Source organism: Antechinus flavipes, chromosome 1, assembly GCF_016432865.1.
Source record: "Antechinus flavipes isolate AdamAnt ecotype Samford, QLD, Australia chromosome 1, AdamAnt_v2, whole genome shotgun sequence".
Taxonomy (NCBI): Eukaryota; Metazoa; Chordata; class Mammalia; order Dasyuromorphia; family Dasyuridae; genus Antechinus; species Antechinus flavipes.
The window spans coordinates 470,951,772-470,970,886 of NC_067398.1; the positions used below are offsets into that span (position 1 = coordinate 470,951,772).

Consider the following 19,115-nt stretch of genomic DNA (forward strand, 5'->3'; position numbering starts at 1 on the left):
TGGTGAGTTACAAAGCTAAGAGTCTGATTTTGATCTCATGAAGATTTTAATTTAGTGAGTATGGTGATAAGACACATATGCAGATATAATATTCAGTAATATGTGATAAAGGCATTATGAAGATTAAAAAACAAAATTTATATAATGTTCCAAGAGGAAAAGATTATTCCTGACTAAGGGTTGGGGGAGAGTCAGTACAAGATTTTGAAAGGTTTTATGGAAGTTAGTACCATTTTAATTGAGTAAGACTTTATTTAGGAAGACATTGAGTACGTCAGAAAACTCCAGAATTTCCAAATTTCTTCCACAAAAAAGAAAGAACATCACCTTAATATTAATATAGAAAGCTATAGAAATAAATAAAAGGCTCATTAAAGCAGTTGTCCTAAGATAACTTGAAACAAGGTAGTAACCAGATTGTTTCACTCGTGATTCCTGAGTGTTTTTGCTTTATTTAAAAAAATCTTTTATTGATATTCTCTTTGGGGAAAGAACATCTTTCTCACTACTTATCAGTTTACCTCCCAGCTTCATGCAAAGAGAAACCTTCTCCTTTAACAAATTTTCAGTCTTTGATCTAGCAAAAAGTGGTGCTGTAAATATTTTTGTACTTGTGGATCTTTTCATTCTCTGGGAACATAGCAATGTTATTTGATTTTTCCAAATGGTTGGACCATTTACAGCTCTAATAATAGTGCTTTACTAATGTACCTGTCTTCTGAAGACTTCCTTCCAGCTATTGCCATTTTTACCTTTTGTTATCTTTACCTTCTGGGACATGATTTTAGCTTCAGTTTACATTTCTCTTGTTAATATGGAAATTTCTTTTGGAGGCCTATAAATTTGCATTTCTTCATAGAAAACTGCTTGTTTTCTTTCACCATTTATTATCAGTTAAGGACTGACTTAGATTCTGATATATTTATATTAATTGTCTATATATGTTAGCTGTTAGTCACACAAACTTTTTGCAGAGATTTTATCCCATTTAATGGATTCTATGCAAATTCTTACAGTATTAGTTTAACTGTACAAAGGCTTTTAATTTTTGTTTAAAAACTTCATTTATCTTGGCATACCATCCAACCCTTAATTTAGTTGAGAATTAAATGTGCCAAGGCATACTCGGTGAAAGATTTCTCCTGTAATAATTTATTTATGATATGACATTTTATATTTAGATCTTAATTCAATTTCGTGGGGTTGTTGGGTTTTTTAAAAAAAATTTTGGTATGTTACATTCAAATTTTGTTGCTGTGTTTTATTGTTTTTGAATTTTATTTACTTAATCTGTTTTATTAATTGATTTTTAAATTTCTTGACTAGTATCAGACAGTTTCAGTGATCACTGTTTTATGGTATATTCCTACTCTTCCCATTTCCCATTATTCTAGATTATTGATATTTTGTTTCTTCAGATTAAAAATTAACAAAAATGTGATGATTTTTGAAGTAACCCTTTCATGGTGTGTATGGCACCCAGTTTGTGAATTAGTTTAGTTTCTGTTGTCTTAGTCTAAAGATGAGTAATAAATGTTTTTCCAGTTATTTAAGACTTCCTGTTTATTCCCACAAAAGGTATTTTAGCTTATATGAATATAAGCACTAAGTTCCATGGAAGATTGATTTCCAGATAATTTATATATTTGTATTCACTTTGCATATTATTTTTATATATCTTCTATTTGGTCTTATTAGCAATATATAGAATATAAAGAATAAATGAGACTTGATGACATAGAATTCACAGAATATACCAAAAGAAAAATATATCTTTGTCATTTAAAAAGAATAAAGATAACTATATTCAACTACTTTAAGGCCTGTCCATTATAAGAGGACCAAGCAAGTTTTGTATTAAAAAAATATTCAGTAAAAAAACAAAGAGAAAAAACAGTGAGTTCTTCTACAACTACAGGAGGTGAGATCCAAATCTCTTTTAAGGCAATACCTAATGATTACAAAAAATAAAAACTTGGAAAATCTTACACAAAATTAAAAAAAAAAAAACGAGATTATAGTCAAGAATAATATACATTTCACAAAACTGACTAAAATTCTGCAGTGAAAAAAATGAATCTTCAATAAAAATACTTTTAAGTGTTCCAGAAATTTCTGTTAGTGGTAGTTTCTTTATTTTTGATATAATTATATCTCGTTTGAAGTTCAGAATATTTTAATTTGTATTATTGGGGGTTATGGGAAAATCTTTTGACCCAAGCTTTGAACTTTTTGAGACTTAACTTTTTAAATTAAAAAAAAAAATATATATATATATATTTTTTTTATAGCTCATTTGATGAATACAGTTCAGAACTCAAGTCAGGAAGACTGGAATGGAGCCCTGTTCACAAATCAGAGAAATTTTGGAGGGAGAATGCTATAAGGTTAAATGAAAAGAACTATGAGTTGTTGAAGTAAGTTCTTATCTATTAAAAAAAATTTAATCTTGAATTATATACTTCATGTTTCTGTTTAGATTGAAATAAGTTTATATTTTAAAAAAAGCTTTAAATTGCAAACATTTATTAAGTGCTTACTTTACTTCAGACATTGGCAATACAAATATAAAAGTGAGATAGTCTGTCTTGCTGGTAATTACATTCTACTGGAGTGAAGGACATGGCATAGTCACAGATAAAAACAATTGCTAATAAATATATGTCACCTTTTGCCCATGGGTACTTGGTTTATATGCATCTGGATTTATTTTTATTTTTTTATTTATTATTATTATTTTTTAATAGTTTATATTTACAAGATATGTGCATAGATGATTTTTCAGCATTAACAATTGCAAAACCTTTTGTTCCAATTTTTCCCCTCCTTCCCCCCACCCCTTCCCCCAGATGGCAAGTTGACTAATACATGTTAAATATGTTAAAGTATAAGTTAAATACAGTATATGTATGCATGTCCATACAGTTATTTTGCTGTACAAAAAGAATCAGACTTTGAAATAGTATATAATTAGCCTGTGGAGGAAATCAAAAATGCAGGTGGACAAAAATAGAGGGATTAGGAATTCTATGTAGTGGTTCATAATCATCATCTTTCCCTGGGTGTAGCTGGTTTAATTCATTACTGCTCTATTGGAATTTATTTAATTCATCTCATTATTGAAGAGGGCCACGTCCATCAGAATTGATCATCATAGTATTTTGTTGAAGTATATAATGATCTCCTGGTCCTGCTCATTTCACTCACCATCAGTTCATATAAGTCTCTCCAGGCCTTTCTGAAATCATCCTGCTGGTCATTTCTTACAAAACAATAATATTCCATAATATTCACATACCACAATTTATTCAGCCATTCTCCAATTGATGGGCATCTACTCAGTTTCCAGTTTCTGGCCACTATAAAGAAGACCATTCTTGCATATACAGGTCCCTTTCCCTTCTTTAAAATCTCTTTGGGATATAAGCCCAATAATAACACTGCTGGGTCAAAGGGTATGCACAATTTTATAACTTTTTGAGCATAGTTCTAAATCATTTTCCGGAATGGCTGGATGTATTCACAATTCCACCAACAATGTATCAGTGTGGTCTGGGTTTACTTTGGGAAGACCTTGTTGTATGTACTTCTAATAGCATCTAATTGCAGTTTTAAAAATCTTTTATATTTATATATTTTAAATATTGAAAAATTGCTTATTTGCTTATGATCTATTTCAAGTCAATAATTGTGATAGTAAACATCTCACAAAAAAATCTAGACCTGGTCAAAATACATATCTAATACCAAGGAAAACATATTACAAAATCCTTTTATCTAAAGCAAAGTTATCATTGATTATTTTCGTGTTGAGTGAAAATTCAAATTAAAAATTGGTCTATTTTATGGTCTAAAAATTGTTAGCTTGAAGGAAATCAGTATTTCCTTGTTAGATTTCTATCTTAAAAGTAGTATAGTTTTATGTTTTGTTGCCTAGTTCATAAAATTACTATGAGAAAACATTTTGTAAATCTTAGAGAATTATAAATGTAAGGAGGTTGTGGTAGTAGTCATTTCTTCAAGATCCCATGTATGTTAATGGATAATGATAAATAAAGTTATCAGCAGGTTAAACTGAAATTTATATTGATTTAATTTTACTTTTATAATGAAGATTTCTAAAATCCTCCTTGCATGATAAAAAATGCAGCAATCAAAAATCATTTTTACTATGCAGCCTGCTTTACTGTAGGTTATGCACAAAGAATTCAGGGTATAAAGAAATGTAACTTTTGCAAATACCGTTTTTATTTCCTGTACATATGTACATAAAATTACAAAAAAGCTAATGGCAGTAAAAAAATCTTAAGTTTTACATCATAATTATTTATTCATCTGTATTTAAATGGAAATACATAAAGTAGTAGGTAAGTAGAAACTATCATTCCACAGAGTCTTGTATATAATATGTGGTTAAAAAATGTAGATGATCAATTATCAGTTATTTTGATTTAATTAATCAATTTAATTTTGATTTTGATACTTTTTTTGACATTTAAACTAGTTATGCTATTTATCTGATAAATAATTTTAATATTATTACTACATTTAATTTCAAGTGTCACTAAAAATAAGACTATTCATGAGCATATTGGAAAGCAGTTTTATGTAGTGTATTGCATGTTGGGTTGGGAACTCTGTTCAGCTATGTTCCTGACATTATATGACAGTGGGTAGTTTCATAACTGGTTTCATTATTTGAAAAGTGAGTCTAATACTCTTTGTAATTCTTACCTTATAGATGGTTGTGAGATTCAAATGAAGCTCAGATAAAAAAATATGTACAGAATTGTACATATATATGTTTGTCATTAGGTTTTTTTTGTATAATTAAAAATAATGGTACTAATTTTAAAATGTATCTATTAAAGATAATAGGGGTAGCTAGGTGTATCAGTGGGTAGAGTGCTGGATTTAGAGTCAAGAAGACCTTGCTTCAAATCCAGCCTCAGACATTTAATAGCTATATGACCCAAGTGACTTGCGCAAATCACTTAACTTCTGTTTGCCTTAATCTATTGGAGAAGAAAATGGCGGATCATTCCAGTATCCTTGTTAGAGAAACCCTCAGTATGGTCCACAAGGTTATGAAAAATCTAGCATGATTGACTGGCTCAGCAACAACAAATCTGACATAATTTTTATAATAATTTATTATAATATTGATTTTTAACTAACTTTTTACAAAAACCTTTAGACTTACTAGAGATGAGAGGGAAGGTTCAAAGCTATTTATTTGTTGGAATCAAACATTTCTCTCTCTGCTACGGGAGCCTTTCTTTCCAGGTTGCTACATCTGATGCCCTCTTAGCTGGAATGGAATGGAATGTGAAAAAGCAGATTCAAAACTTAGCATATGCCAGGAATGTCCTTAAGTACTAAGCATACAAAAAGAAAAATCAGGTTAATTACCACTCTTATGAGATTATATATAAAGGACTGCTCAGTTGTATGGCTGACAGAAAGGCCAGGTGGTACTTAATATTTTGACACGTAGCAGAGGTAATAGCAAGTCCCCAAAGATCTTGGGGAGCAAAAATAGAGCAGATGGTCCTTAAGCAGTAGAATAATGGGTTCAAGGGTCAGAGTGCAATGGGACTCTGTGTTGCCTCTAGCAGCACTGAACATTGTTTTCGTGTTCAGCATCTAATGCCATAATCAAGCTGTGCAGCAGTGGGGGTTGAGTTTGGAAGAAGAAAATCCATACATACCCTAGTTAGTAGTGATGCTGGGCCCGATATTTGGGTTACCTGTTAGCGTGCTGGTGAGCAGCATATTGGTGTTAACAATATTTGGGGAAAGCACCAAACTTGTACTGGTTTGTAGGCCTTTTTTGTATGGATCTCAAATTAATATTCTTACACTTTTATAACTCTTAACAATTTAAATTGCTCCTGAAATTCTGGGTTTTTTATCTGCCTGTTAATGTTTTTTTATTCAAGCTGGTCTGAAATGTATGTATTTTCTTTTGGTATGGATTCCATTGGTATTTTGTATAAGCATGTATGTAGAACCTCATTTCAGTACTATTGCATAAGTACTGTCCTCTGATAGGTAGATACTCACTGTGGTAATCAGAGAAAGAATAATGCTTTATATACAATTGTCTTCTGTGGTCTGAAGCCTGACATTGAGATTATTATTGGAATGGACATTTGCTTTAATGTAATTACCAAGCCATATTTTCAGGTCACAAGATGAATTAGTAACTGCATATTTCATGTTCTGCCTATGTCTAGTCAAAATATACCAGAACTAGTAATCAATCATTTAGCCAGTATGTTCCTAATTTAAAAAAAAAAAAAATTAGGTATTTTGAGCCTTTCAGAGATAAAAAATGTTTCTGCCCATTTAAAGTGTTGTTTTTTGGACATTTGAACCATTATTCACTAAACTATCAATGGTCAACTTTCTAAGTTATCTTTATTCATAAAAGACTTGAATAATACTAAATATTTGTCTAACATATTTCTTACTAGTTAATATTGAACCTTAAAGCAGAAGCTCAAATTTTGTAAGACACAGATATTGAGAGGTAACATGTATAGCTGATAAAGAATTGTCCTCAGAAGGTCTGTGTTTGGGGCCTGTCTCTGACATCTGGCTTTGAGTCCCTGAGCAAATTGTTCAGTCTCTCAGTGCCTTAGGCAACTCTCTAATTATATAAATTATAATTCAGGTGTCAGTCTGCATTAATCTTCCGGAACAAAGTACAAACAACAATAGTAGCCTCAGTCAGACTGAGACCTGTTGAAGATCTTAGCTTAAAAAGGCCAAGGTCTCCTATTTTATCCAAGGCCATTGCCAGTCATCCTTAGCTATATCTGACCACTGGGTCCAGATGACTCTGGAGGGAAAGTGAGGCAGGTGACCTTGAACAACCTTCTGTCACTTAAATCCAATTCACTTGCATGTCATGACATCATTTCTAGGAGAACAAAGAACAAACAACAATAGTCGGCATTAGTAGTTGAGGGAGCTTTCTCATTTGGAAGTTCCCTAAATTTGGAAGTTTTAGTTTCCTAGAACTAGTCCCATCACAAAGATATATAGAGATTTAAGAATAGCCATATGATAAAATATTCAAACCAAGTTCTTAATACAATCCTATTATTTAATTTTACCTACTATGTGGTACCCAAGGAGTCTTATTGGTTAATTGATATTGCAAGGTAATTTTTTGTGTTGCTCAGATGCAGTAAAGACTATGGATTTACTATTCATCAACTATTTGTCACTCTCACTATATGACTAATCTTCTTATTTTGTACTTAACAGTGTGGACTAATAAGCACAAGTTATTGCAGGAGTATTACCTTCATAGTCCTGTACATTGGACCTCTTAATGTAACATCAGATCTGGTGTTTTTATTAATTTATATGATTGTTGTATTATATTGCTGAATGTACACACTAATCTCTAATTCCATCCTAATCTCGCAAAGCTAATATTTACTAAACATAGTAATGCAATGATAATCAGTGTCTTTAATATTTCTGAGAGCTAGACAAATGCAACAACAAACAGACAAAATGGGAAACTTGGGTATCTGAGATGGAGGTAAAATGTGGAGAAGGTGCCTCCTAAGACATGAGGGGATGGTATGGAGTACAACATGTGTAAAATTATGCAGACAGGAATTGGAGTGTGGTGTGTGAGGAATATCAGTTAAAAAGTTTTTGCAAAAAAACCTAACACAACCAAGATTAGAAGGAGAGAAGAAAGATGGGAAACAATTTTTATAGCCTGTGTTTCTGATAAAGTCCCCATTTCTCTGTCTCTTGTGTGGTCATAAATACTTCCCTTCTCCATAGATCTGACAGGTAAACTATTCCTTGCTCTCCTGATTTGCTTATCATCCTTTATATCTAAACTATGGACTCATTTTGACCTTATCTTGATATAGGGTGTTCTGCCATACTGTTTTCCAGTCTAGCAGTTCTTGTGAAATAATGAGTTCTTTATCAGAAAAGCTGAAATCTTTTGAGTTTATCAAACAGTAGATCACTATAATTAAACTGATCCAGCAATACCTTTACTAGATCTGTCTCTCTAAGAAATCATAAAAAAGGGGAAAAGACTATATATTCAAAAATATTTATAGAAGCTCTTTTTGTGGTAGCACAGAATTGGAAACTGAGGGAATGCCCATCATTTGGAGAATGGTTGAATAAATTATGGTATATGAATATAATGGAATACTCTTCTGCTAAAAGAAATGCTAAGCAAGAGGATTTCAAAAAAATCTGGAAACACTTACATGGATTAATGCTGAGCAAAGTGTACAGTAACAGCAACATTGTGCAATGGCAAACTGTGATTGACTTATCTCTTTCTTCGGCAATACAGTGATCCAGGAAAATTCCGGAAGTCTCATGATAAAAGATGCTATCCTAATGCAGAGAAAGAATTATGGAGTTTGAATATAGATTTAAGCATGCTATTTTCACTTTTTTCCCCCTATGCTTTTCCCTTTTCTTCTGTTTCTTCTTTTACAACATGACTAATATGGAAATATGTTTACATGATTGCACATTTATAACCTGTATCACATTGCTTGCTGTCTTAAGGAGGGGGATTTAAGGGAGTGGACTTAAGAGGGATTTAAGGGATTTAAAGGAGAAAAACATTTGGAATTCACAACCTTATAAAAATAAATGTTGAAAACTATCTTTGCATGTAATTGGAAAAAATAAAGTGCTGTTTACAAAAAAAGGAAAAAAAAAACAAAGCCTTCTAGAATAAGAGACCAAATTAATTCAGTTGATTAATAAATTAACAAGCATTCATCAAGAGCTCTTCATTGTATTAGGTTCTAGTGATAGACAAAAATGAAGCAATTCATTTCTATTGAGAAATGACATAAGATCTCCCTTGCAAAGAGGTTCCCTAAGTCTTAATATCAACCATCCAAGAGTCAGTAAATCAGTATGAGTTGCTCTTAGAGAAACCGTGTCTCAGTCTTTGGTACTAAGGGACTAAATTAACACTGTCCACTGTCATCAGAGAATCTTTCATGGTAGTGTCCTAGACAAACAGTGCTTTTCCTGCCTGTTTTTCTCTCTCTAATTAAGAGGTCTCTGTCTAGGTAAAAGGTTTTTTTTTTTTTTTCTGCTATGACTGCTACATGCCCTACCCATCTTGAGCAATAGCTGGCTCTGTCTTTTTGTTTTGCCCTCTGAAACACATTCTATCATCAATCAGTCCCTCTTGAGTCCAGAACTTTTCCTTTTACTCTTTTTCCATCTTTTGTTCATTCACAAAATCTGGCTTTCTTTAAAATATCTTTTATGGACTGATAGCTCTTCTCATAGACCCTGACTTACTGGTCGAGAAGAATGATTGGTATATACCTTGTTCTTCATTGTCATTTCCAAACCCTTTCTTTGTCAACATAACTCAGCAACTTCTATGAGATTTACCTAATCATCTATCTACATCCTTATATCTTTCATTTACCAACCCTGTGGTTATTTTCCTTCCATTTTCAAGGAGTGTAACACCTGACTTAGCCTTCTCTGAAGGGAATTTTAGGATGCCTTTTGATGATTTCCTCAAACACTGAATTTCCTAATTCTTCAACTTCAACCCCAATGACCTAGCTTTGTACTTTATTTTGGCCATCCATCTTCATTTTGATGAAAATCAAATCTTAGTATCTTAAACAGTATAAATCTTAGTTATCACTCATAATTGAACTCTATAGTTTTGAACTCTAATTATAGTTCCACTCTAATTATAATTTTCTATTTATCTATATCTTCTTACATATTCCTATATGCCTGGCACAAAGTAGGTACTTATTAAATACTTGTTTGTTGGAATCCTTACTAACTGCTAAGTAGTTAGAGTTGATCTAATCTTACAAAAAGATGTTTTGGGCAGAACCTGAAACAAGGTACTAAGTAGAACTACCCATAATCCCTCTCTCTGGAAGGAGCATAAATAGGCCAATGGGCCAGTCGGAGAGTTCTCGAAAGGAAGATGCTACAAGTCGAGATTTCACCAGAATGACATGAAGACTGGAGCTGGCTGGAGGCTGAAGAAAAGCAGAGGCAGAGGCTGAAGGACCAGACCTTTAGATTTAAAGACATTTGGAGAGAGCTCTTGGAACCAAGCAGAGAGATAGGCCTCTAAGCTAACCGGGCTATATTGGAAATAATAAAAGATCTGAACTTTTATCACCTGGCTGCTTTTTGAGAAGAAAAAGATTACAACATTTTGGCGCCCTGAACGTGGGGCTAACAGACCCCTCAGTGGATTTCAGTGGAAAAGCTACGATCCTGATTCAAGTGGAAAAGCCTCTGATCCTGATCCAGTGGAAAAGACTTCAACCCAGAAATTAGGGTGAGTGCAACAAAGAAATTTTGTTAGAAGAGTTAAAGTAGAATTTCAGCTAAGATGGGACAGATATTTAGAAAACAGCCTGTTTCTGTTCAAGGAAAATGTTTAGAGAGCATTGTCAAAATTATGGAAAGCCAAGGTTTAATTATAATTTTGGAGCAGATCACTGAACTTTTAGAAATTGTTAAGTACATATGTCCTTGGTTCTCTACAGATAAGGAATTAGATTTAGATGAATGGAAATTAATTGGAGAAAAACTGGGTGAATGCTACAGATCTAATTCAAACTCAATGCAGTGGACATTAGAAAGAGAGGATCTTTTTTATAATAGAAATGGACCTGACTCAATTTCCAAAAACATAATTAATACATATAATGTAATACAATTGGCTATAAGAAGTTATTTAAGTGATAGAATGAAGAAAAGGAAAGTACAGGAGGAAGAAGGGCCAACTTTACTAGGTGAAAAGGAGGACGAATCAGATGAGAATGGAGTTAATTACAGTTCTGAGTATGATACTTCACAGCAGGAGGAATTAGGTGATTCCACATCTCATGACCCTCCCTCCGCAATTAACCCTTCATGGGTGGAACAAGGGGGAGGGAGAGAGGCAGAAACACAGTCAGCTTCTCCTGTAAAGCAGAATCTGACAAGATTAGAAAAAGCATTAATTAAAGCAAAAAATGAAGGAGAAGATATATCTGATTTTATAAATGCATATCCTGTGATTGAAGAGCTCAACTCCTCAGGTCAAAAAAGGAGAAGATACACTCCTTTTAATTTGGAAAAAATTAAAGATTTGAAAAAGGGTTGCACTCTTTATGGGGCTACATCATCTTATGTGAAGATGTTACTAGATAATTTGTCTTATGATATCCTAACCCCGAATGACTGGAAATCCATAACGAAAACTTGTCTAGAACCGGGACAAAATTTATTGTGGCTTTCAGAGTTTCATGAATTATGTAGGATTCAAGCCCAACACAATAGGCAAACAGGAGCTATTGTACAAGTTGCTTTTGACCAACTAGCTGGTGAAGGTCAGTATGCAGAGAGTTCAGAACAGATTTATTATCCCCTAACAGTGTATGAGCAAATTTCTAAGGCTGCAATAAAAGCTTGGGATTCTCTCCCTGGACAGAAAGATGGAAATAATGTTTTCACAAAAATAGAGCAAGATCCCAATGAACCTTTTGCAGATTTTGTGGGACGTTTACAAACAGCTGTAATAAGAACCATTGGAGACAATGCAGCAACAGAAATAATGACTAGACATTTGGCTAAGGAAAATGCCAATGAGATTTGCAAGAGAATTATATGGGGGCTAGACAAAAATGCTCCTTTAGAAGAAATCATTAGACGCTGTGCCACAGTGGGCACAAATGCTTATTATGCCCAGACTATGATGAACATGGAAAGACAAGGTCCTTCTTGGCAGAGGAATTCTAGAGAAACTCGTCGATGTTTTCAGTGCGGAAAAGTTGGACATTTGAGAGCTCATTGTAGATATGGAGATAGAGTGAGAAGACAGGGTGAGAGAAAACCCAAAACCCCATATCCAAAATGTAACCGAGGCTTTCACTGGGCCTCTAAATGTATATTGACCCAGAGGAATGAGAGGCAGGGCCCAGCTCTAAAGTATCAATCAAAGGACAGGTGGGGCATGATAGCAGCTGAGGTTACACCCAGAGAGACTTTAGAAATTCAGGATTCTGATGTCATCAACCAACAGAAAAGCAATCAGGATTACAGTTGGGAAGAATACAGGCCTTTTAAGACAACAAGACAATATCCAATGCAAACAGCTCCAATGTAATTACCAGATGATGAAGAGAAATCCCAAAAGTGGTAAATAGAAGAGAATTAGATAGGTTAACTGCTTGGGGAAGAGGATCTGCTTATATTTCCACAGGTGGAAAAGGAATCAGATGGCTAACAATGAGACTGTCAAAAGAACTTTAAAATCTTCAGCTTTCAGTTCCTGAAAAACCAGCAAGAATCATTGGGTTCCCTGAGATGAAAAATTGTTGATGAGACTTTTGCAGTACTTCAGGGCTTACAGGAACTATTGGATTCCTGGCACATGAACTAATGGACAATGGCATCCTATTGGACTGTTTCTAGGACTTATGGACATGTGTAAATTTTTAGGTTGATTCATGTTGTTACATTACTGCTAGCCTGTGTTATATTGCTATGTGCTTATGTAAATTATGTATAATGCCTCCCATATTGATGGATTTATGTATACCATGTATATCTGTTACAAAGTTCTGGCCCATATTGATGGATTTATGTGTACCCCCTCAGAAACCCCCTATGTTTTAAAACAAAAGAAAGGGGGAGATGTTGGAATCCTTACTAACTGCTAACTAATTAGAGTTGATCTAATCTTACAAGAAGATGTTTTGGGCAGAACCTGAAACAAGGTACTAAGTAGAACTACCCATAATCCCTCTCTCTGGAAGGAGCATAAATAGGCCAATGGGCCAGTCGGAGAGTTCTTGAGAGTGAAGACGCTACAAGTCGAGATTTCAGCGGAATGACATGAAGAGTTGGAGCTGGCTGGAGGCTGAAGAAAGCAAAGGCAGAGGCTGAAGGACCAGACCTTTGGATTTGGTGACATTCGGAGAGAGCTCTTGGAACCAAGCAGAGAGATAGGCCTCTAAGCTAACCGGGCTATATTGGGATAATAAAAGATCTGAACTTTCATCACCTGGCTGCATTTTGAGAAGAAAAAGCTCACAACACTTGTTGATTAATTAAATCTATTTGGAATAACTGCTACCTTCAGTTCACTTGGAACACAAATACCCCTTCTTTTCTCTGCTCTTCTTTTTCTTTACTCCCTTTATGATCTTCATCTTATGATTCACTAATTTAAAAATATATTGCCTTCTATTCTTGAATGTCCTTGTCTTCATATCCTCTCAACTTTCATCTCTTACTAAATTTGAGCCTGAATATGCCTTCTTCCTTTCTACTTGCATGTTATTGAACTATTCTGATAGGGTCTATTATAAAACATATCTCATCCCAATTGGGCCCTAATTGGGACACTACAATTTCCTACCCTTTCTTACCTTACGTCACATTCCTCTAAGAATCTTCCAAGACTCATGTGCTCTTCACTACCACTTTTCCTATTTTTCAACAATGATTCTTGTCTTTTACTTTGATGAGAAAATGGATACCATCTATCGTGAATTCCTTTTCCTCACATACATAGTAGGCTGTGTCTTTTCTATATTATCAGTCAGTCCATAAGCATTACTTAAATATTTATTATGAGTCAGCCCATCTGCTAATTACTGGAGTCAGAAGGTTAGAAACAAAAAGAAAATCTTTACCTGCCAGGAATTTAGTTCTGATGGGAATTCTGTGCATGTGTAGATGTGTGTATGTATATGCATATATGTATATATACACACACACACACACACACACACACACACACACACTCTTACTAACACAAATGAATACAGAATGTATAGAAGGTATCTTAGATGATACTCCATTTTTAATCTTTGCTTTTATTTTTGATTAAGAGAGAATACTTTTTGCCTAAACCAACCTTCCATATTTATAACTGTGATCTAATTATTTTCTGTTTCCTATGGGAGCTTGCCTCTTTCCTCATTTCCTTTCATCTTATCTTTACTTTGTCCCTTTTTTGGGATATTATCTTCTCTTTTGATATTCTATCTACTTTTTCATAACACTAATCTCTCTTGATTTTGCTCCTTAACCAATTCTTCTCAGTCTCCTTTGCTGCATCTTTTTTTAGTAATCCCTGCTAAACATGGATGTGCTTCAGTATTCTTTCCCTTGGAGCCATCTTATGTGCTCCTTAAATTTTTTCTTTTGATCCTTGGTCTGTTAGCTCCCTTGGATTCAGTTAGCATTTCTATGCTGACAATTCCTTCAGTCTGACTTCTTTTTTTTTTCTTTTTAAAGCTTTTTATTTTCAAAACATTTGCATGGATAATTTGACAACATTGACTCTTGCATTGTCTTGTATTTCAGATTTTCTCCTCCTTCTCCCTACCTCCTCCCCTACATGGCAAGCAATCCAATATATGTTAAAACATGTTAAAATATATGTTAAATCCAATGTGTATAGATATATAATTCTCTTGCTATACAAGAAAAATCAGATCAAAAAAAGATAGTAAATGAGTAAGAAAACAAAATGCAAGTGAACAAGAAAAAGAGAGAGAATGTTGTGTTGTGATCCACATTCAGTTTCCACAGTCCTGTGTCTGGGTGTAGATGGCTCTTTTTGTCACAAGATCATTGGAACTGGCATCAGTCATCTCATTGTTGGAAAGAATCACATTTATCAGAATTGATCATCATATAATATTGTTGTTGTTGTGTACAATGATCTGGCTCTGCTCATTTTACTTAGTATCACTTTATGTAAGTCTCTCTAGGCCGCTTTAAAATCATCCTGCTGATTATTTCTTACAGAACAATAATATTCCATTCTTTTTAAAAAAAATTTTATTTTTTCCTAATTATACATTAAAACAATTTTAAACATTAAAAAAAAAATTGATTGTCAGATTCTATTTCTGCTCTTCTTTTTCCTTTCCTTCTCTCCTGCCCGAGAAGCAAACAATCCAGTATAGGTTGTATGTGTGCAATTACATAAGACATTTCCATATTAACTATTTTGTACAAGAAGGTTAGAACATTAAAAAAAATCCAAAAGAAAGAAAGAGGAAAATAGCATGCTTCAATCTGTATTCAGATAATACCAGTTCTTTCTGTGGAGGCCTTTTGGATTGTCTTAGAGCATTGTATTGCCTAGAATAGCTAAGTTATTCACAGTTGTTCATCACACAGTGTTGCTGTTACTGTGTACAATATTCTGGTTCTTCTCACTTCATTCAGCATCAGCTCATGCAAGTCTTTCTAGCTTTTTCTGAAGCTGCTCATCACCTCTTAGAACATAATAGTATTCCATTATATTCATATACCATAATTTAGCCATTTTCCAATTGAGAGACATCTCTCAATTTCCAATTCTTAGCTGGTACAAAAAGAGCTGTTATAAATATATATTTTTATAAATAGGTTCTTTTCTTCTTCATTAAAAAAAAATCTCATTAGGATACAGATGTAGGAATTGACTTCCAGTTTTCTTTCTTTTTTTATAACTTTTTAAAAAACAGAATTTTATTTTTTAGTTGCATGTAAAGACAAATTTTAACATTCATTTAAAATTTTTGAGTTCCAAATTTACTTTTTTCCTCCCTTAAAACAGTAATTTGATAGAGGAAAACATTTCCATATAAGTCATGTTGTGAAAGAAGAAATGGACCAAAAGAAAAAAAGAAAACCGTGAAAAATAAAGTGAAAAGAGTATGTTTCAATTTGTGTTCAGATTCTCATTAGTTCTTTCTGTGGGTGTGAATAGCAGTTTTCCTCATGAAACCTTTGGAATTGTCTTGGATTATTGTATTGCTAGGAATAGCTAAATCATTCATAGTTCATCATACAGTGTTGCTGCTACTGTTTACAGTGTTTTCCTGGTTGGTTTTGCTCACTTTACTTTCACATAAGTCCAGGTTTTTCTGAAATCATTTTGTTCCTCAATAATAGACTGCTTGCCATTCCTGGAATCCACTATCTCCTTATCTCTGTCTCTTAGAATCCTTATCTTTCAAGGATTATTCTCCTTGTCTCCTTTGTGAAAATTCTTAGATTGTTAGTACTCTCTACTACTTAAAATCACCTTGTGTTTTTATATTTGTGTACATTTAAACAATCCTCAGGAGAATGTAAACTTTTGTCTTTTGTCCTACCAACTGAGTAGCACATGCTTCAGTAATTTTGTGATGTCACCAAAGTTACTACACTTCTAGTTGAGTGGTTGATAGAATAGATTTTCTTTATGCTACATAATCTGCAATTTCTAATTTATACATCTAGTAGAATGTTAACTCTGTTGAGGATGGGGACTGGCTCATTTTTCCATTTGTATCCTTAGTGCCAAGTGCAATGCCAAGAATATACTCAGTTCTTATAGGATGCTTATTTATTCATACATATCTGATTAGGTAATCTGCTGTAGTCTATTCACATTTATCCTGTATCTCTCTCTTTGACCCACAACTTTAATTCTTTGGATGCTATGATATTGTATAGCTCAGAAATAACTATAGAGCATATCAGTAAAGAGTTTTGATGTTATAAAGATGGGAGAAACTTGAAGCCAACAAAAACTAAAAACTCCCACGTTTTCTTAAATTCAGTCTTATTCTGTATCTCCCAATCAATTCTGCATCCAATTTAGCATACTTAATTATTTTATAGTAGTCTTCTTAAAATAAATGTGTTGATGGATCCATATGCATCCAACTCTTTATTATGACACAAACAATTGCCATTCTGAGGCCTGATATAATCAACAGAAATATCTTTCAAAATAATATTTTTAAAATAACTAATAGACACAATATCATTTGCAAAGCAAGATCATCTGGGAGCTCTTACTATGTTTAGGAAATTCCTTCTTCTTAAATGTATTTTGAAAATATTTTAGCAAATTATAATATATGAATTTAAAGAAAACTAGGGGAAAAAGATGTAAAAGAAGCAGATTCAGTAACATCAGACCTTAAAATATATTATAAATGGTGAGAACATTGTTGAAGTATAAAATGGATAATTTCTATTATTTTAAATTAAAATTTTCTTGTATAAATAAAACAAGAAAAATTTCATAGACAATATCTCAAATAGGATGTGATTATGTTGGAATGTTTCTGTGGTGTAAGAAATTATGAGCTGATTGATTTAGAAAAATGTAGAAAAACTTGGACATATGTAGGAAGATGCAATCTACCTTCAGAGAAACAGATGATAAGAAATAAGCATAGAATGGGCTCACATATGTGAAGTGTGTATATATGTGTACATATATATATGTGTTTATCACTATCGTTGCAAATGTATACATATATCCATGTTTAGTTGTAACTTCTGGGACACGAGGTAGGTAGGGGTCAAGACGGGTAAAAAAAAGTTGAGTGCATATCAGGGAACAAGAGAAAACCAACAAGGAAGTAAAGAAAAGCTGGGCAGCTTTGAAAACAAAATATAGTATTTATTTTACTATTTCTTGAAATGAAAATGTATTTAGTGTTGAGTCTTTTCCTGTGTTCTAATATGTATACAACAGATTTTTTTTTCATATTTTGTATTTGTTTAAAATAAATTAAAAATTTCACAAAAATAAAATATATTTTTATTTTTTTTTTTTTTAGAATCTTGACAAAGCTTTTGGAAGTATCAGATGATCCACAGGTCTTAGCTGTTGCTGCTCATGATGTGGGAGAATATGTACGACATTATCCACGAGGCAAACGGTAGGAGGCTTTTCAGTATCTGAAAAATAACTAACATTAATATTTTAACATCTTTTAAAATTTATTTTGATTATGTATTATATTAATTTATCTAATTATATTAATATTGATTTAATTAATAACAAAATTATTTAATAATCTTAAAATATTGTAATGGAATACCTTTTATTTCTTTAAAAGTATTTTTTCTTCATATTTTGAAGGGCTGTCAATTACACTTTTCCTCATGGTCGACTTTTTCAATTGAACAAATATTTATTAAGTTCTTGCTATACTGTGCTACGAGGCATCGAAAATACAAAATTGAAGAACACAGTATCTAATAGAGGAGATGAGATACAGTGGTCTTATAATAAGGTTCATTGCTGCATTCTCTGCTACCAGTGGCCTTTTCTCATGTCTCATCATTCCTTGATCTCTGCAGCATTTGATACTGTTGTACATTCTAACTTCTTGACCATTATCATGTTCTTTTTTCTCTCTGACTATCCCTTTCTTGTTTTTTTTTTTTTTTTTTTTAACAAATATTGTGTGTAAAAGGGCAATTTTTTTGTTGGGTATTAGTGAATTGTTCATTTTAGAAATTGTGGGTTCTGTCTCTTATAATCAGGGGAGTCTTCACAGAGAAGAGAATAACTTAGTTCCAATTTGAATAATTTAGTAAGTTGTTTCTAGTAGATCATTCCAGTTAAAAAATATGATTTGACGGGGTAGCTAGGTAGTGCAGTGACTAGAACATCAGCCTTGAAGTCAGGAGGACTTGAGTTCAAATGTGGCTTCAGACACTTAACACTTCCCAGCTGTGTGATTCTGGGCAAGTCACTTAACCCCAATTGCCTCAGCAAAAAAGAAAAAAAAAGATTAGGGGGATAATAACATTTTTGGGACAGAGTAATCAAAGGAGAACAAAAGGGAGAATGGTCCGCCAAAAGGAAAATTAATTAGGCTTAATTATGTTGGTGAGATTGAGATATGAAACTTCAGAGGGTAAGACATTTCGTCCTGAACCTTAATGTAAAAGGAAGCAACTATAAGTTTAGGAGAATCTATGACAGTGTTGAAGTGGGGAAAGCTGTTTTTTTGTTTTGTTTTGTTTTGAGAGTCAGTTGGGATTATGTGACTTGCCCAAGGTCACATAATTTAAGTAGTATGCATTAAGTGTCTGAGACTACATTTGAACTCGGGTCCTCCTAACTCCAGAGCTGGTGCTTTAGCCATTGTCCCCAGGAAAATTATTTTAACAGTAGCTTTGATTGTTTGGGCTAGGTTTATATTAGGAATAAGGAATCTGTAGAAAAAAATATTTGATAACTGATTTCTTTTGTAACCCAATGTGTTTCATTATATTTATTTAAAAACATTATACTCAGAAGAGGTCCCATGCTTTAT

At 33.1% G+C, this 19,115-nt stretch overlaps 1 protein-coding gene across 2 annotated transcripts in view; it reads left to right on the forward strand.

Annotated features, from left to right (window-relative positions):
• Window positions 1-19,115, forward strand: part of ATP6V1H (ATPase H+ transporting V1 subunit H) — a 92,286-nt gene that overhangs the window by 46,471 nt on the left and 26,700 nt on the right. For both annotated transcript variants that reach the window (XM_051970199.1, XM_051970200.1), the window contains 2 exons: window positions 2,292-2,417; window positions 17,625-17,726. In XM_051970199.1, the coding sequence (XP_051826159.1) occupies window positions 2,292-2,417; window positions 17,625-17,726 (228 nt within the window). The remainder of the gene's footprint in view (window positions 1-2,291; window positions 2,418-17,624; window positions 17,727-19,115) is intronic.